Here is a 20,272-nt window from a genome sequence, read left to right as displayed (position 1 = left end):
AAAACTGTTTTAATTTTCCAACCCGTAAGTCTCTCTCCCTTTTCCCTTTCCCTTAGGGTGGGGTGGGGGGGAGAGGGTTAACAGAGAGCATCTGCCACAGGTTTAATAGCCGGCCCAGCTTTAAACCATGACCGATTTATTGGCACCCAACGTGGGGCTCGAAAGAAGCTCCAACAGGTTGCTCTGATAAGCTGAATCCTGGCTCTGGTGGGAGGAGACCCAGAGAGCTCAGCTGAGAGAGTAACAGATTTCTTCCTTTGAGATTTATGAGGGGTTGATAATTAAAACAGATAGTGAAGATGGTGATGTCATTTTTGAATGCTGTGTTATCTCGTCTTTTTATAGAGTTTCTTCCACAGTTGAGTATTGCAATGATGGCACCTGCTATGGGCACTGTCTTATTGCTTGCTTCTTATGAATGTTTACATGCAGTTTAGCAGTGGGCGCTGGTCAAAATGTATTGTTTTGGTATGGGGTTTGATACTGATTTATGCTGTGATAAACTAGGCAGTTAATATTCCGATCTCTTATCTCTATGACACAACGATGGGCAGCTTTAATCGCGAATCAGTAGCAGCGACTTCATCTGCACGCTCCAGGCGTCCTTTAGCTGATTCTGTTAATGATTACACTTCCGGTTTTACTTCGGGAAATAGTACCTTCTCCTTTTCTGCCAAGCTGATTCCACTAGATTTTGCGAAATTAGGGTGGTGCTGTCTAGGTGGCATGTTTTTATTTTCGGTTGTCCTGAATGTGTTTCTGATGTGGGATAAGATTAAATATCAGTGCAGGGACAGTTGTAGGTGTTATGCAGCCACCTCAGATCCTACAGCGTGTGCTGCTGCTACAGCCACTAAACCCACTGAAACCTCAGCAGCCTGCACCACAGCTGCTACACCCCCCAAGATGGCCACTGCAGCTACTCAGACTCTAACAAGTCTCAGCACTCCCACAACAGCCACTGCATCTACTCAGACCCCAGCATCTATCAAATCTGTACCAATTGCTCCTGTAACCAGGAAGAAATACCAAAAGAAATCAGCTTGTGAAGAGAAGGATGATGACTCAGAGCCTTCTAAGGCAGAGCCATCATATGACCCAGGTGAGGGCCCTTCTCAGGCAGAGTTAGGGCCTGACACAGATGGGGGTTTCCTCGATCGTCCTTTTAAAGCAGACCCATCACAGAAGAAAGGTCCTTCTAAAGCAGAACTATCACAGGAGGAGGACTCGGACATAGAGATAACCTACCACTCCTTATCCCTGAAGGACCTGAGAAATATAAGGAAAGACTTCAGCCGTTATGACGGTGAACCTATTATTACCTGGTTGCTCTGATGCTGGGATAATGGGGCAGATAGCATGCAATTAGATGGCAGAGAAGCCAGACAGTTGGGATCCCTGTCCAGAGATAGTGGTATTGATAAGGCGCTCGCAAGAAAGTCAAACACTATCAGTCTCTGGAGGCGACTCTTGTCAGCTGTAAAGAGCAGGTATCCCTATAAAGATGATGTTATGAGCCACCTAAGCAAATGGACCACTATAGAAAAAGGTATTAACTGCCTTAGAGAACTAGCTGTGCAAGAGATCATTTATAGACACCCACGGGACATCGTAGATCCTGTAGGTCCTGATGAAGTGGAATGCAACCAATCCATGTTCCGGAAGGCTGTGAAGAATGCTCCACCGACATATACCCATACATTGTCAATATTAGTATGGGGAGAAGATGCTATGGCACGACCTAGTGTGGGTGAAATGGCTAACTGTATGCGACAGTATGAAGATAGTATTTCTTCCCCACTGCAGGCACGCATCTCGGCTGTGGAAAAACTGACTAAGGAAAACAAGGACTCATTTAAACAACTGTCAGACAAACTGTCCATGATCGAGAATAAACTTGACTCTCTACCTACACAGGCGCACGTTGCAGCTGTTAGGAGAAAACGCTCTCCTACAGGACCAGCTCCAAGGAAACGGAACACATCACGAGGTATCCTGTGGTTTGCCCTGCGTGGTTATGGGGAGGACATGAGCAGAGGGCATGGACAACCTACCAGTACCCTACAGGCACGAGTACGTGAGTTGCAAGCTAAAGAAATACCAGAGAGAATTTTTCTAGAAGGATGGCTGCTCCAGTTACCAGTGAGCAGGACCCCAGTCAGGGTAGATGGGCCTCAAATCCCTTTTTCCCAAGTGTGAATAGGAGAAATGAAGGTCCAGTCCCTGTGAGCAGCATGAATCCATTTCTTAATTAGGGGGGCCCTGCCTCCAGCCAGGTGGAGGAGAGGGACAACCGAGTTTATTGGACTGTGTGGATTTAATGGCCTGGCGCATCAAAACCACAAAGATATCGAGCCCTGGTAGACACTGGTGCACAGTGCACCCTAATGCCATCGGATCATAAAGGGACAGAATCTATCAGTATTTCAGGAGTAACAGGAGGATCTCAAGTGTTATCTGTATTGGAGGCCGAAGTGAGCCTAACTAAAAATGAATGGAAAAAGCACCCCATTGTGACTGGCCCAGATGCTCCGTGCATCCTTGGCATAGACTACCTCAAGAGAGGGTATTTTAAGGACCCAAAAGGGTATAGATGGGCCTTTGGTATAGCAGCTGTAGAGACTGAGGACATTAAACAGCTGTTTACCTTGCCTGGCCTCTCAGAAGATCCTTCTGTTGTGGGGTTGCTGAAGGTTGAAGAACAACAGGTGCCAATTGTTACAACGACAGTGCACCGACGACAATATCGCACCAATCGAGACTCCTTGATCCCCATTCATAAACTGATTAGACAATTAGAAAATCAAGGAGTGATTGGCAAGACTCGCTCACCCTTTAATAGTCCTATATGGCCAGTGCGAAAGTCTGATGGAGAATGGAGATTAACTGTGGACTATCGTGGCCTAAATGAAGTTATGCCACCGCTGAGTGCTGCTGTGCCAGACATGCTAGAACTTCAATATGAACTGGAGTCAAAGGCAGCCAAGTGGTACGCCACCCTAGACATAGCTAATGCATTTTTCTCTATTCCTTTGGCACCAAAGTGCAGGCCACGGTTTGCTTTTACCTGGAGAGGTATCCAGTATACCTGGAATAGACTGCCCCAGGGGTGGAAACACAGTCCTACTATTTGCCATGGACTGATCCAGACTGCACTAGAAAAGGGTGGAGCTCCAGAACGTTTGCAATACATTGATGACATCATTGTGTGGGGTGATACAGCAGCAGAAGTTTTTGACAAAGGGGAGAAAATAATCCAAATTCTTCTGAAAGCTGGTTTTGCCATAAAAAGAGGCAAGGTCAAGGGACCTGCCCGGGAGATCCAGTTTTTAGGGATTAAATGGCAAGATGGGCGTCGCCAGATCCCGATAGAGGTGATCAACAAAATAACAGCTATGTCCGCACCAGCTAACAAAAAGGAAACACAAGCCTTCTTAGGCGTTGTGGGTTTCTGGAGAATGCATATTCCGGATTACAGCCAGATTGTACGCCCTCTTTATCAAGTGACCAGAAAGAAGAATGATTTTCAGTGGGGCCCTGAACAACGACAGGCTTTTGAACAGATTAAACAAGAGATTGTGCATGCAGTAGCCCTTGGACCAGTCCGTACGGGACAAGATGTTAAAAATGTGCTCTACACCTCAGCTGGGGACAATGGTCCTACCTGGAGCCTCTGGCAGAAAGTACTAGGGGAGACTCGAGGTCGACACCTAGGATTTTGGAGTCGAGGATACAAGGGCTCCGAGGCCAATTACACCCCAACTGAAAAAGAGATACTGGCAGCATATGAAGGAGTTAGAGCTGCTTCAGAGGTAATTGGTACTGAAGCACAACTTCTCCTGGCACCTCGATTACCAGTACTAGGCTGGATGTTCAAGGGTAAGGTTCCCACTACCCATCATGCAACTGATGCTACATGGAGTAAATGGATTGCATTAATTACACAGAGGGCTCGAATAGGAAACCATAATCGCCCAGGAATCTTAGAAGTGATCATGGACTGGCCAGAAGGCAAAGACTTCGGAATGCTACCAGAAAAGGAGGTGACACGTGCTGAAGTAGCCCCACCATATAATGAACTACCAGAGGATGAGAAGCAGTATGCCCTGTTCACCGATGGATCCTGCTATCTTGTAGGAAAGCATCGGAAGTGGAAAGCTGCTGTATGGAGTCCCATACGACAAGTCACAGAAGCCACAGAAGGACAAGGTGAATCAAGTCAATTTGCAGAGGTAAAAGCCATCCAGCTGGCTTTAGACATTGCTGAACGAGAAAAGTGGCCAAGGCTGTATCTTTATACTGACTCATGGATGGTAGCAAATGCCTTGTGGGGGTGGTTAAAGCAGTGGAAGCGAAGCAACTGGCAGCGTAAAGGTAAACCTATTTGGGCTGCTGAATTGTGGCAAGATATTGCTGCTCGGCTAGAGAAACTAGTTGTGAAGGCACGTCATGTAGATGCTCACGTACCTAAAAGTTGGGCAACTGAGGAACATCAAAACAACCAACGAGCAGATCAAGCTGCTAAAGTGTTCCAAATAGATTTGGACTGGGAACATAAAGGTGAACTATTTTTAGCTCGGTGGGCTCATGACACTTCAGGTCATCAAGGGAGAGATGCAACATATAGATGGGCTTGTGACCGAGGGGTGGACTTAACCATGGACTCTATTGCACAGGTTATCCATGATTGTGAAACTTGCGCTGCAATTAAGCAAGCCAAACGGTTAAAACCTTTGTGGTATGGGGGACGGTGGTTGAAATATAAATATGGGGAGGCCTGGCAAATTGACTATATCACACTCCCTCAAACCCGCCAGGGTAAATGTTATGTGCTTTCCATGGTGGAGGCGACCACCGGATGGTTGGAAACATACGCTGTGCCCCATGCCACTGCCCGGAACACTATTCTGGGGCTCGAAAAGCAAATCTTGTGGCGACACGGCACGCCAGAGAGAATTGAGTCGGACAATGGGACTCATTTCAAAAACAGTCTCATAGACAACTGGGCCAAAGAGCATGGCATCGAATGGGTATATCACATCCCCTATCATGCACCAGCCTCTGGGAAAATTGAACGGTATAATGGGCTGTTAAAAACTACCCTGAAAGCAATGGGGGGTGGAACCTTTAAAAACTGGGATAAGCATCTGGCACAAGCTACCTGGTTAGTTAACACCAGGGGATCTATCAATCGAGCTGGCCCTGCTCAGTCAGACCTTCTACATACAGTAGAAGGAGATAAAGTCCCTGTGGTGCATGAAAGGAATCTATTGGGAAAAACTGTCTGGATTCTTCCTGCAACGGGCAAAGGTAAACCCATTCGTGGGACTGCTTTTGCTCAGGGACCTGGATGTACTTGGTGGGTGATGTTGCAAGATGGTGAAGACCGATGTGTCCCTGAAGGTGATCTGATTCTGGGTGAGACTACTTAATTCTGAACTGTATGTTGTTGCTGCATAATACTAAGAGTGTTCATAAGTGTCTTTCAGGTTAAGACAGTGGTGATGAGACCGGAGCTAGCTGCAAGTGGCGTCCAGTAACCTCCTCAAGACTGACATCTTGAACCTACAACCCGTGGGCATGAACCGTGACAAAACTCATACCATGTCTCCTGCCCTGAGAGACTGCTAGCCAGATGGAAACCCACAATCCTGAACTAAATGAACTTGATGAAATTTTTTGCATAAAGATGAATCATAAACTAGTGATATGTGTATATATATTTGAAAATGAAAAGGTAGTGGTGATCTGAGTATGATGTGAATGGTATGGAATAAGGGGTGGAATGTCCTGGTTTGGCCCAAACCAGGCCAATTAGTCTTAGAAAAACCAAGGTCACTGCTAAATTCCTCACTGCTTATGAGTGAAGAGCCGAAGGGGGGTCACACCTGCGGGGAGAAGCGGACAGGGCAGGTGACCCAGGATTGACCAGCAAGATGTTCCATCCCATACACGTCATTCTCACTTTCCTATTTATCACTAACCCACTGCCTCCTGGAGGTGGGGCCCAGGAGGGAGGGGCCCTCCTGTCTCCCACTGATTGGTACCAGCTTTGCCAATTCTCCAGTTAAAAGCCTGCAGGTGTGATGGCAGGGGGAGCTACTGCATTTTCCCCTCTGCCTGTGCTGGGGGGAGCAACTCTGCCTGAGGAGGATTTCCAAGCTCTCGATCTTGGTTTTGTATATATTTGTATATATTTGATTATTTCTATTATTCTTATTATACTCTGTTTCATTACTATAGTTTATTAAAACTGTTTTAATTTTCCAACCCGTAAGTCTCTCTCCCTTTTCCCTTTCCCTTAGGGTGGGGTGGGGGGGAGGGTTAACAGAGAGCGTCTGCCACCGGGTTAATAGCCGGCCCAGCTTTAAACCGTGACAAGTATTCAAAATGGTTAAAAAGAACCTGAAAATTATTCAAGATTTATTCAATCAAAGCAGAAGATTTGTCAGCTGAAGATATGGTAACACATAATGCTGAAAGTCTGAAGGATCAGACTATAATTGAATTTTAATATGGTTGACACCTCAGCATAAGTTTTCATTAGCTGATCTTCTTTAATTTCTTAAGTATTATGTTAACTGACAGCCACTGAGTTAACTTAACAAACTTATGTCCTAATGAACAGATATCAGAAGTGCTATAGACAAGTTTATGGCTGTTACAAACCACACCTTATTGCCTTTGCGTATATTAGCATGTTGTCAAAGAGTGGCTATGGTGGGGCAAAAGAAACTGCACTAGAAACAGTTCAGTACACAGTTGTTAAACTAGGCAGAAAGTAGCAATTACTTGTGACATTAATGAAAAATTAGTTTGCCCAACAGCAAACATGCATGAAGTATATACCACTACGAGATGCAATATGAACAAGTGGAAGACCTTTAAGTGGCCTGTTCCTCATAACCCAACTATTATTTAACATAATGAAAAGGTACACTGTGGCTTACAAAGCCAACTCCAAGCTAAAAAAGAAATATTACATTCTTCAGCTTTGATGACTTAAAACTATGTAGTGTACAATAAGAGAAATCAAGTAGAAGGTTGTTGCATGAAATAAGTCATGTGCTACTCATTTTGTCTCATCACATCCTATCACTTGTTTGACAGCAACCATACAGTGCATTTTACATTTGCAGCTATACACATGATAAACAAGTTAATACACACACACTTCTCAGTTCCTTTAGACAGGTTTTGGCCCGAGACTGTAATTTTACTCACATCACCTTTATACTACTGAAGGGAAAAAACCCACTTGTTTTCTGATGTACTTTTGCTCTTCATACAGCATAAGCAGTATAACTAGTCTGGCAAGTTGGCATATTTCGCTTACCAGGCATTACCAGTATAGTTGCCCTTAAACCTCCAATACAGTAATGGTTCATTTATCTTATGATGAAACATCAGTTAGGCTGTGTCAGAGTCAAAGTATATTGATGCTGTAAGAAACTATAAATGCCACTGAAATATTACATAGTGTAATGCTGGAAGGTTAGGATTAAGATTAAATAATTTTCAAAAGTACAGAATACACACAAAGTATAAATAATATGTTTACAGTTTTACTTGACCAATGTTCTAAAGAACCAAACATGTTGTCTAAGACTTCATTGTAAAACCAGACCAGAATCAGTCATATTCAGCACTTATTTAACCAACCAACAGCATGTCAATACAGTTAGCTGACAACCCTGAGCATGAATTACTTTCATCTACACAAGCCAGAGCAGCAATGGACAGCTATTCAGTCAATCAGATTTTTGAAAACTGTGTTCAAATGCCAACAAGAGATGGTATAGATGAGTTTATGCAACTGTAATAGCATTAAAGGTAGTAGAGGACTCAGTGACTGACAATGCATTGAGTAGAAATATTAGTCTTGGTTTAAGCGCTTCCTTTCTCTTTATTGCTTTATGATGGAAGATGCCCTCACTACCTTCAATTAAGTTAACTGTATTTAAAGAGAAGAATGCATACAAACAAACAACAATGAAGCATCAAGAGTCACCAGTCAGAACAAACAGAAGTGGGATAAGACTTGAGTTAAAAATTCCAGCAACATTATCAGCTTGTTGGCTTTGAATATTCTGTACATCTCACATACCTTTCTAGTTTCCTAATCTGTAAAATAATCTCTACATTCCCTGCAAAACACTCTACAGTTAAAAAAGCACTACAATGGATTAATTTGCTTAATGTAAGCCAAGGGCAACAGCAAAGTCCAGTATGTTCCATCCACCAGTCCAGACACAAGAGAGACAGTAGCAGCTATTCAGGATGCCATATAAATAAAACAGTTAGGCAGTCAATATTCTAACGAAGTCAGGCTCAAGTTCATTCTCCAGTTAACTGAAAGGGGAAAAGTAATGCCACATATAATGAAAATTAAGATATATTTTTCTTCAATCTAATTTTAGAATCATACAGATACTTGACTGACATTATAAAATATCAAGGCATTGGCATCGAAAGAGTACTCAAGCTGGAAAGTTCAAATATACCTGCATTTTTTCATTGTGAGGGAACTATTCATTTTATACGCTCCAGAATGTGGAGTAAAAAATGTTGTTATGTAGTGAACATCATCTGTCTAGTTACTTGAATGCATTCAGCAGACTGAAGAGATGACAATAACTTCTCACTTTTTCCTTTACACCTGAAGTTTACCTTAAGAAGGCAAAAATCATAAAACATACTAGTTAGTCAGCACTTAACACCAAAGCAAGCAGCTTAACAGCAGTGCTAACACTACCCCCCATTAAAGATCTCACATTGGATTATTCCTTTATGTTTCAGTGAGTACACAAAAAAAAACACCCTATAATTTGTAATGCAATTATGCATGCATGGAAGACTTGCATGTTGCAAAACAAAATGAAAGATAGGACGTGACATAAGAGCACCATCTGTCACACACACTCAGAAACCTCCATGAATGTTTTATGTAAAAAAATGACACAAAATTCTCTTTAATAACATTCTTTTAAAAATTCTATTTGTTCACTTCTCCATTGGAAGTATATTATGCAATCAGTTACAGACGGCATCAGACTGATGCCTTGAATTGCATCTTAGGATGGGAAATACTTGTATTTGTCACCAACTACAGTGAGATGTTCACTGAGGACTCATAACAGCAGAATAACTTGGGACTTACAGCAGATACCTACTTTTTTAGTTTCCTGCATAATCTAAAGCAGACATTTTCAGTTCCTTGGTTTAACAAAATAACAAGACACTATTTCTCTGGCAGTACCAGCAATTTGCCATATTATAGGCATCCCTGTTGTTAGAGAAAGCCATTCCTGCTACGGTACCAATTCTGAAAGCCAGACTACAAAATTACATTTCTCATAAATCCCTAAATTAACCAAATCGCAGTATTTAGTGCTGGCAACAGAGATTATGCAGTGGTGGAAAATGTTATGATACATAGCACTGGAGAAGGAACATGTTAATTTTCTAACCTCTTCTTCAAGGCTGCTCCTGCAAAACCCTCCAGCTATTCATCAGGAGCTTCAAACTAGAACAGTCATGGCAATGATTTTATTTTGGTTTGCAGTGATCATGGTAAAAAAAAGCACTGGGGTTTCCTTTTTAAAGAACTGTCGTATGTGCAGTGCAAGACTGGTGAAAGACGGCAATTTGACAGCCCCAAAGACTGATGTCTCTTATTTGTTCCCTAGAGTAGCAAGGCAAACTGCCAGTCCCAGAAAAGACCCAGGCAAGTGATCTTAACCTGAAGCGCCCCCCTCTGCCAGCTCTAACTCTGAAGAGTGTATTTCCCACAGCCATTCCAGCACTTGGCTCTAACGCTGACACTGCTGAGAATAAAGAGTGCAGAAGTTTCTTCTCAGAAACGTACTAAATCCTCTCCCCACCCTCGACAGGAGCAGAAGAGGGTCCACCTTTTCTTCTTGTCTGCAACAAACGGAAATCATTTTTAGTTCAGATCAGAGGCTTCCTTTGAGGGAAAACAGAAACCAAAACTATGCATCCCTTAGTAGTTATTTCATTCAAAAGAATGACAAAGTAAGAGAATGCACTGATTTAATGCATATATTAGAATTTACAAATTGTAGAACGACTGAACTGCATTACATTCAAAAATGGATTAAACATGCCAGTAGATGACCGCATGGATACCATGCTGGCTACCCAGGAGAGCAGCTGATATAAACTGGAGCCAACAGCAACTAAGAAAGCAGAAGAGTGTAGTTTTCACAGCATGTAGAACTCTGTGCAGAATATTAAACTTGACCAAAGGTATCAGGTTAATTGGCTCAGTATAGACTATCTTCAAAGCAATGATTTTAAAGATTGCAAATATGAATAGCTACAAGCCAGAGTACAACAAAAACTGTCCATATCCTTTCAATGCTACTATTCAATGTCTTAGGAAGAAAACAAAACACTTGTTTATTAAAATGTCCATTTTACAACAGGTTGGAAAGCACAGAAAATGCATTTAATAGAAACCAATCTAAGAACAATGCAGAAGAGACAGAAACCCATATGTTCCTCAGCGTCAGCATTAGTGAAAAAGGGCATTTTCAGCCACAGCATTGTCATTTTGTATTACACACATTGCTTGGGCTGGTCAGATGACAAGAGAATTTCACCCAGCAGCTGCAGCTGTTTGAAAACCAAGTCTGCCGTGGTGGTCAAGCTGCAGTTTCTGAAAACCACCTTCTCTTTCTTCATAAGCTTCTAAAAGCCAAAATTTCGAGTCCTTATTAAAATTATCATTCCCATTACTCACAGGTTCAAATCTAGCCAAGGTACACTACAATGAGAAACTGTTTACATCTCACAGCAACCTGGTGTTCTTGTGATGTGTTAGGCCCAGCTCAAAACAGCAATAAACTGAAACCTGCATTAAAGAACATAAAAAGAAACCACTACTAGTCAAGTCAGACTTCCCCACTGACAACACTGGACAGGGGATGAAATGTACTATAGAGTAAATATTAATCTTACATCTTTACCTTCACCACCCCTTGAAGGAGGTGGCGACTTAGAGCAGGACAAAACACACAAATTGAAAACAGGCAAGTCTGTACTTATATTCCTGTTTGAGGCTCAACATAGAACCTCAGTTCCCCTGAGTGCCAGATGACACAAAAAAAATCGGAGATCTCCAAACCCCCTTGCTTTCTAACTTTCCTCACCGAAGTGGGAAGCTAGGTGCGGCTGGGTAAGGAGTCCGAAAGAAAACTCAATAACACCAGAGTGTGTTATTAAGCAGGCATTCTTTATTGCAGCGCTGGGCAGCACTGGGGATTATCCACCATGAGTGCTCCGCCGATTTTGCAGATTTTCAGAGATTATATACCATAAAGTTATACATAGTCATAAGATTCCCAATAACTCATTTGCATAGTCATGAGATTTCCTGGAACTCATTAATATATGTAAATGTCCGTTCCGCATGCGCAGTCGTTTTCTCTGGTGGTCGTCAGGGGTCTTCAGATGAAGGCTTATAGTCTTCCTCGCTGTGTTCGCTAACTGACCCCTGCTTCTGCGCAAACTCAGTCCAGGGATCACGTAGGTCACGTAGGCTGTGTCCTTCAAGGCAGCTGTTGCAACTCCCTTATCTTTAGGTTTCTGTGCCTCTGTTTTCCCAAGGCCAAGTTGTCTGAAGTGAAATACAGCCACCCTAATTAGAAACTATCTTTTCAAGGCCCAGTTGTCTGAAGTGAGATATACCCATCTAAATTAAAAAAAGGCTCCCTTTGTTTATATAACTAGGTTAGTCGAATGTCTAAGGTATTTACAACATCCTCTTTGTTCTTGGGGCCCTCAACCGTTTCACAGATTAGTCCATTCTAACAGCACTAAACAATGTAAATACACTCTTTATGTTTTAAAATGAAACAGAGGCGAAATTTGGAGTACAAAATTGTGTTTGTCTAACATTTATCTGGAAAATAGTAGTCAAAGATTAAGAATCAAAAGAAAAGTTTAAGGCACTAATTCAAAAGATGAGCTCAGAAATTTTAAGGCCTGATAAGTCATCTGAAAGATGGAAGTCAGCTAATTGAGACTGCACAAACCGGAGTCCACAGAAGCCCATTTCAGCTTGAACATGCTGGCTTCCACTCTGTCACAAACAGTTCCAGGGGGTGGTTTTGTCTGGAACCGCTCCACATTCTGCTGTGGATTCGAACACACACAGATGAACAAAGCAGAAGCGCAAAAGAAGTCGAAGACATATCGTAAACTTGGAGACCCAATATTTACCATATAAGTCACTGAAGCATAAAAGCAACACTGTGATTTGCTGATTGGGAGAAACCATTTTAAAATTCTAAAAACAGTTTTATTGCTTTTCTAGGCTGCAAATGTAATATCTGTGGACTGTTACAGGCAATCACAATTTATCTACAAATATTAGAAGTCAGAATTCTCCTCTCACGGGTAAATGTTAACTTCTATTCATCTCTCAAATGCATATTAACATTTAAATCAACTGTTCTGCATACGACAAATTTTATTGTAAAGTTACATGAAATAATATACATTAATAAAAGTCCTGCAATTCAATATTATGAATTGTTCAAGGTGATAACGTGAATGATGTTAATAGTAACACTGACATATCTAAAAGTGAAAAATGCTGATTGTAGTAATTCTTTTTCATACAATATCAGAAGATAATGTAAAAACAGCTTCTACACATAGACACTGATGGCAACAACAGATCTCAGAAACATGATTCCTCCTGAGAAGAATTTTCCATATTTCTCAGCGTTCATATAATCTTTTATAGCCAGATCCTCCAGAAACTGTGGGAAGAAGTGTGCCTTGTATTTAGCACACCCCAGGACTCAGAATTCAGCAGCTTTTTATGAAATTAATTAGGAATGTTGTATTTCAAGAACTCTTTGGAAACATAGTTATTTAAATACATTTAAATGATAAAAACATAGTTTCCCTATCCATTAATCCTGTAAAACTTTCACTTTCAGTGACTCACAGTACAACAAAATACCATTTTACAATATCTGCAAAACATTTCCGAGCATCAGTCATGCCTTCCAGATGACACTGACTTGACCAGTGAACAAAACTAGTTCACAGACATAAAATTTCACGTCCTGATGTCATGTCTGGGAAAGGCGTTCTGTTTTGTTTGTCAAAAGGTTGAGAGACAACTGGTTCATAAACAAGGGCTGGAGATGCCACTGACATTCTCTAACGGTGACCACTGACCACGCTGCTGCAGCATTGTTAGGGACTCGCTCTGATCTGACCTTTTCTCTTGTCCTGTACATGACATGCACTCTTGGCATCTCTTGACAAAGTGTTTATCAAAGTAAACTTGCACTGTTCAAGGCGGCAATGTAGATGGCATTGTAGTACAGTCTGTGTGTATAAACACTGATGGAAATAGATTTTAGAAACATGTTCACTCACAGAAAAATCTTTCACTGTTCCAAGCTAGCCCCGTCTTCTCTTTTGGCAACACTATGCATATCACATAAAACACCAAAGATGAGATCCAGAAGGAAAAGGAGATGCACAAGCAAAGTACTTGTAAAAGCACGGTCATTACAGGAAGAGGGGGAAAAAAAAACCAGAAAAATTAAGTCAAAATCTGCAGCTATAGATATGGAGAATGTTGCAACACAACATACTGCAAATACGAAACTTGCAGCCCTACATATATACTGCAACATATTTATTTTAGCTGTGCAATAAAAATCACCAAATGAGCCACAGATTATATTTTCTGTCTGCTAAGATGCCACTTAGGATCCTCAGAACTTAATTTTTCCCTTGTAACATGTTGACAGCAGAACTGTAACTTCATCTATACATTCACTTTGCAACTTAAGAAGAGTACGAAAGATCCTTGTCTAGAATTGGACATGGACAGAACCACAAACACGAGTTTTAGAAAGTGGTGTGAGCATATGAAATAATAGCGTTTTAACATGTGTTTTAAAACTGTTACTGCTTTGCAATTTTGAATCCAAAAATGTTTCCTCAATGATCTAGAATCACCATTTATACTTGTCTGAAAAAAACTACTTCCAGCAACCCTTAAACATTCTAACTGCACTAGAGAAGTAACCTTACATGTTCAGTGTCTCATAAGAAAGGTATGACACTGGATCCACTAGATGTAATACCAAAGAGCTTTGTTCTCTCAGGATCTTACAGAAGCATCACAGCTGCAATAGGACATTGACAGACACATCCCTTTTGGTCGGGTAGAGGTGATCAGGGAATACAAAGCAGCAGTGACTGAAGCTTTTCTATAACAGAGGCAAGTACCCTGACAACTTGTAAGTTAAGCTTCACATGATAAGGAAAGAGTTCCATTAGCATGACAGGAAATGGAGATGTCAGTATAGCTGACAAAGATGTTTAAGTTACCACAGAGGTGGCACAGCCCTCCATCATAACAGCAAATTTTACAGATACATCTGTAAGCTCATTGGAGTTCATCGCAACATCTACACAGATGTTTTACCATCTTTACCAGTGCTTTAGGACTACTCACCCTGTAGCGCTCAAGCTGTTAAGATATTCCATGCCAGGCTACATCACTCTCTCTTGCATGCTTACTGTTTTATGCCATGCAGAGATATCTCATCTGCGAAGTTTACAGAGTTAAAGGAAACATTCACAAATCAAGGTTTCCTGCAGGTTTAATTCCTACCCCCTACAGTCTTGTTGGTGCTCACAAAGAAACATTCTTCTCTTCTGAGAAAGTATGACTGAAAACTGTGATGTACACATCTTACTCTGAAAGCTGTTGTCAGTTTGAGGTTTAAAGATCAATCAAGAAAATGCCTTCTGCACTGAAATATTCTAACAGCCCCAAGACCAAAAGAACAAAGGATCAAGAGAATTTACACTAAAAAGTAAGAAATATTTTTAATATATATTTGTGCATGCATGTGTATAACGAGATACTCATCTGTCTTTGAATTATGACCTCTTTAACCTTGGAGCCTTTAGAAAAAGTGGCACAGGGATTCTTCATTTAAATATGCAGTGTAAGAAGGGAAGATATGAAAGCCATTTGATTTTTTCCCCCGTAAAAAAGCAAATATGGTACTGAGGAAAAGTCCAGTAGTAGTGAAGATTAAAGTCCTGTACCTGTCTAGTGAAAAAAAGTGTGTACAGGATGCACGAATCTAACCGAAACCTTTGGTTTCAGTATTATCAACACATTCAGCAGAATTTAAAGGGTTACAAAGGCATGCTCCTTCTGATTCTGTGCATAGATTCAGTATCTTTTTTGCTATAATTGATCTTTTAGCACAATTCTGTTCAGCTTCAGAGATGCTTTCAGAGTTCAATAGACAGCTGGGGAATTGACAAAAATTGCATGAATTTTCCTTTTTTCTTCCTCCTTGGGAAGCCTTTGGGCAGCAACACAGAAACATTCTGAAGTATTCACAGGGGAAAATCATTTTAAAGCAGGGAGACATGAAACCCTGGAAAGAAATAGAGTATTTCTCTGTATAATATTGTCTCTGGAGGAAAGAGCTCTGCAGTAACAGAAATGGAATGAAATTAGGCAGTACAAAGTCAAAGAAAACAGTCTTAAAAATTTCTGCTATGACCTATGGCAAATCGGCAAAAACACTAGGAAGGCCAAAAGGACAACCACAGGTCTACCTTGGCCAAGGAAGCTGAAGTCCTACCTCCAGCACTGAAGCAGAACTGAGAAAAATCTATACTATCGCTGCCAGATGGTTGTTGAACCTCTCCTTAAAAACCCCAAGTATGAATCATGAGTGCTCTATCCTAACAAAGAGTAATATTTTCCTAACATCTGATCTAAAGCTTATTTATTTTGGGACTTCTTTCCCAAGCCACGAAAAGCAATCACCACTCTCAATATATGATGTATAGAACTTCTCAGACTTTTCTAAAATAAACTTAAGTCTATTCCTTCAAGCATTCCTTAAAGGTGGAAGGTCTGCTGTATCTTTTATGTTGCTCTCTTCTAGACTTTACAGTTTGTCTTCATCATCTCTACAATGACACCACAAAGCTGGAAAATTACTCCAGCTGAGGACTTTAAGTAGACTGGAAGAGTCCTGTTCCATGTTTTACTTTACTTTTGACAAGCTTCTGTGTCTTATAATAACATGTCTGTTTTTTCACAACATTACAGCCCACATTGTTTCTCCAGGACCCACCCCACCTAAGATACCTTTCAATTTGGAAGGCATCTGAAAACTACATTTTATAATATTTTTTCAATCCTTTGAGAACACAAATGATAAGCAGCACATCTTTGCCATACTTTCTCTGAAGGACAATTCTCACAGGGAAGGTAATGTAGAAAGTTTTATCAAAGTCAAGATCTTGTGTATCAGTGGCATCTCCTCACCTACTATACCAGTTAACCTATCAAATATCAAATCTGATATACTTATTATTGAAAACCTATGGTGACTTTTTGCTCCACTAGGTCACTACGTCTAAGTATCTATAATTTAGTCACGTAATATTTTCCCCAAACCTTTTACGGAGTTAAAATTGAGCTGGAGAATACTAAACTGCGTGGGTTCCCCTCATCTTGAAAGAGAAGTAGTAAACCTCAAATAATTACATAAAAAATAGGACTGTGACCTAAAACTACATCCAACCTTAAACACTGAAGAAAGGTATTATTAAACTAAAAAATAATGTCAGAGCACTCAAAAAATGACATGAAAAATCAGAAAGCAAAACAAATTCAGCCTAAGCATGAAAGCAGAAAAGTTCTGGTCAGCCTTTTAGGTATACATGCATGCAGCAGGATATCTAAACAGCTGTAACACTATGATCACTTTATGAAAAGTGAAGAGGTTGTCTGCAATATCAGGGAGTGGAGTTGCTAATGCAAATGATTCATACAGTTGTGGTATTATTACACGAGTTTGTTGGTTTGTTTGTTTTTTTTTAAAAATCTGTTTTCATTTCTTACAGATGTCTTCATCAGTATTTTGAGAAAAGATACTTCAGTGTATTCAATTGCATGAACATCTCCACTTAAAGTCCTTCCTCTAGAACCTCTGTAACATCACTTCAAAATAAATGGCCTTAAACTTTTTACTCTTAACAAGTGTCACTGTCCTTCTTTGGACCACTCCATTTTGAGGCGTATTGCTGAAGATTAGAGGAGGATGACACTAATTTCTCCAGTAGGATTATAAAAATGTTGACATTATCCTTTGCCCTACTCTTTATCCACCTTGAAATTTGCTTACTTTTTCTAAACCAATTGTATATATGGAAAATGAGACGTGAATTGCATAAACAGAAACCACACTGTCCTGGCTGCTGCTTTTGTCTTCCTTCATGAATTTTTATCCGTAAGTGCATTTCAGTTGTTTAGTTTTTCCTCTAATGTGCACAGGTACTTAGGAAGGCAAGTGCAATCTATTATGGTGTCCATCCTACTACAATTTTGTTTTCTCGCTTTGACTCTATTCATCTTTTCTAATCTCGACCATTCTAAATAGTAATGCCTCACCCATCACTTCGAGCACAACCGTATCAACTCATTTACTCAAATTCTTTCTGTTTATTTAGATGTACAAATTACCAGATCAAATCCGCCGCTGTGGGTTAAAATCCGCTGAAAAGCTAAAGAAAGTTAGACAAACACAGAAGCAGCGCTTTAAAGAAAAAACACCACGATGCATTCTCCTCACCTCCTAGTCAGGAATATCGCTAAGAGCATGCTTTATAGCCCTCCCCCGGCCCACCGAACCTGCGGGCACAGGGGGCACAGGGCTCACGCCCTCCCTTCAACCCCTCTCCCGGCACACACCACTCCCCCGGCCCGGTCCTGAGGAGGGCGGCAGACAGCAGCGCCCGCCACCAGCTACCCCAAAGCCCACCCCCGCCCCTGCCCTCTCAGCATCAGTTCAGCCGCCGCTGTCCCCAGCGCCCCCCCGCACACGGGTGAAGGTCCCCGCAGGCGCCCGCGGCGCCGGCCGTGCGCTCCCCTCAGGGGACCGTGGCACCCCCGGAGCCCGCTCGCCCCACGGGGTGCCGCCGGGGCGGGGCCTCGCGTCGCACCGGCCCGCCCCCAGGCCGCGCCCCCCGGTGCCGGTGCCCCCCCACCCCCGCGGTGCTTACCAACAGGGGGACCCCGAAGGTCATCGTGCGGCCTCGCCACACCTTCCGCAGCCGCTCCATCCCCCTCCCTCCCCGGGCAGCGCCCGCCCGCCTCCGTCCCGGCCTCAGCACTTCCGGCGCGGGGCGGGTCCGCCCGCCACAGCGGCCCCCTGCGCCGCGGCAACGCAACCGGGGAAAGCGCGTTCCGCTCCGGTGTCCGGGTCCCGCGGTGCCCTCTGTGCCGCGGGGGGTGTTTGGCAAAAAGAGGGGGCTTGGGCCCGGCGGAGCTCAGCGCCAACCAGCCGCCGCCTGTGCGGCCTGGCCGGGCTTAGCGAGCTCTTACTCGCCTTTCCTCAGACACGGCTGAGCGCTCGTTGCAATGACCCACACGAAATCGTGCGGTCGGACTCGCGCAGCGAGCCGGGCGCGTTGCCTGGCGCGGCGGCTGCGGCCCGAGGCCTCGGCGGGGCTGGGAGTGGGGGGGTGCAGCACGCCCAGAAGCCTAAAACGTTGTAAAGTCACCGATTATAAAGCCACAGGGTGCTTCTACGTTATACGCACACACACGCATCGCAGAAGCTCCGAATTAACGGATGTTTAACACACGCAGCCTGCATCCTGGTACTAGCTTGGGCCGTGATCCATTTCACTCACCCCTCTGGCTTTTCCGAGAAGAAATGGGGAAGGGGAGCACGTCCCTGTGTCCTACACCAGCCGTAGCTAAGGTGCTTAGACCTGATACAGGTTCCACTGTACCTCTGGGAAGGAAAGGACGGGGCTGGAGCCATCCTGTTGCCTGCACAAGTGTGCAGCTAGGATTTAAGGCCGGGGTGCCATCAACAGCATGTGTGTGCTGAGGGGGGAATCGAGGCTTAACATGATCTGACTATATGGCTGCGAAACGTGTGCTGTCCTGAAGCCCCTCTGAGGTTTCTGCCCGTTTTTTTCATCTGCCATCTGTGGCATGTGGAATGAAATCTCCCCAACCATTTATTCCTCCTGGAAGCTTTTTTGTGCAAATGTGCTCTTTTTGTTAGGTGTCTGTACAACACCTAGCACAGTGGCATTCTCATTTTTTGATTAGGGCTGCTACACATTATGCTCTTATTCTTACTGTTGATTACTTTTGGTAACTGTGAATGCCCATTCACTAATATCACAAAACATTGTATGAGCATACTGTGCTATTATATTAAGGTAATTACATCCATGAGTGGCAGTTCAGTCTGTCTGTATGCCAGGACTGAAAAATTCAAAGTTAGTCATGACAGCATAGTCCCTAATGGTGAGATGAAAGCACCATCCACAAAACTGCAGTAGCCGGGGCCTGACCCTGAATTATCCTACTAAGATAAAATTCCCTTTGGATGTGTATGGGGAAGGGGAAGAGGAGTTCACCTTCAGTAAGGTCACCTCTGAAGTCACAGAAATGAGAAAATAACAAAAGACTACAGAGAAGAAGATTCAAGATAACCCTGAGGCTGATGAGGAGCTCAGTGCTACCATGAGGCTGGGTAGTTTGCCACAGGAAGCCTCTCAGGAGGAGTTTCCTTCAAGAACCTCGAAGGTGACAGAAAGAACATATTTCCCCAGACAAGCTCGTTCCAGCAGAGGAAAAGCCTGCAGTGAATAGTTTGGGAAAAAAACGAAGGCTCCTGCTGTGCGTAGCGAAGAAAAATCCATGTGAGCATCAATAGCTGCTGCAGCATCCCCAGCAGTGAAGACAGTGCTATTCCACCTGTCAGCAAGGCAAGGATTGCTTTTTCTTGCTTGAGGAGCTCTAGGTAGTGCAGTCACCTGGAAAAGATTTAGCACTGCATATACCTACTTTGCAAGGACTTCCAGCAATAAAGATGTATTTCACATACATAGGGTTACTAGCCTCACTGAGCATACCTCTCTGTTTTGTGTTGAACATCTACAAAGACTTTGAAGTGAGAGGCCTTGACTCAGATTCCCAACATTTTTCTGTGTTCTGAACTTCCTTTTGTGCTTCTGTGGGGTATTTGGTAAAAGGACTTGGCTTGGGTAAAGTGGAACTCAAAGGCAAAAATCTGCCACTTTGCAAAATCAAGATCAAATGATGACTAGTTCAAATGACTGCCTAGTTCACTGAATCTCGACAGAGCTAGGCATTTCACCTCCCCCACACATTGGAAAAGCCAGCCTGCAGAACTGACGTCAGGGACAC

General features: G+C 42.7%; 1 protein-coding gene and 1 long non-coding RNA gene across 4 annotated transcripts in view; both read right to left on the bottom strand.

Annotated features, from left to right (window-relative positions):
• Positions 1 to 18,212, bottom strand: part of COX16 (cytochrome c oxidase assembly factor COX16) — a 58,057-nt gene extending 39,845 nt beyond the window's left edge. For both annotated transcript variants that reach the window (XM_068397880.1, XM_068397881.1), the window contains exon 1: positions 18,103 to 18,212. In XM_068397880.1, the coding sequence (XP_068253981.1) occupies positions 18,103 to 18,162 (60 nt within the window). In that variant the 5' untranslated portion in view covers positions 18,163 to 18,212. The remainder of the gene's footprint in view (positions 1 to 18,102) is intronic.
• On the bottom strand, positions 11,237 to 17,792 carry LOC137662017 (uncharacterized). 2 transcript variants are annotated; one of them, XR_011047934.1, is made up of 3 exons: positions 14,516 to 17,662; positions 13,423 to 13,539; positions 11,237 to 12,159 (listed from the first exon to the last, which is right to left on the bottom strand). It is a non-coding gene; the product is annotated as an uncharacterized lncRNA (long non-coding RNA). The 2 variants fall into 2 exon arrangements; XR_011047935.1 differs by lacking the exons at positions 13,423 to 13,539; positions 14,516 to 17,662 and adding an exon at positions 17,673 to 17,792.
• Positions 18,213 to 20,272: the final 2,060 nt, after the last annotated feature.

The sequence above is a fragment of the Nyctibius grandis genome, chromosome 4 (assembly GCF_013368605.1).
Source record: "Nyctibius grandis isolate bNycGra1 chromosome 4, bNycGra1.pri, whole genome shotgun sequence".
Taxonomy (NCBI): Eukaryota; Metazoa; Chordata; class Aves; order Nyctibiiformes; family Nyctibiidae; genus Nyctibius; species Nyctibius grandis.
The sequence above is the reverse complement of the archived record's forward strand: the minus strand, read 5'-3'. Positions and strand labels throughout refer to the sequence as shown.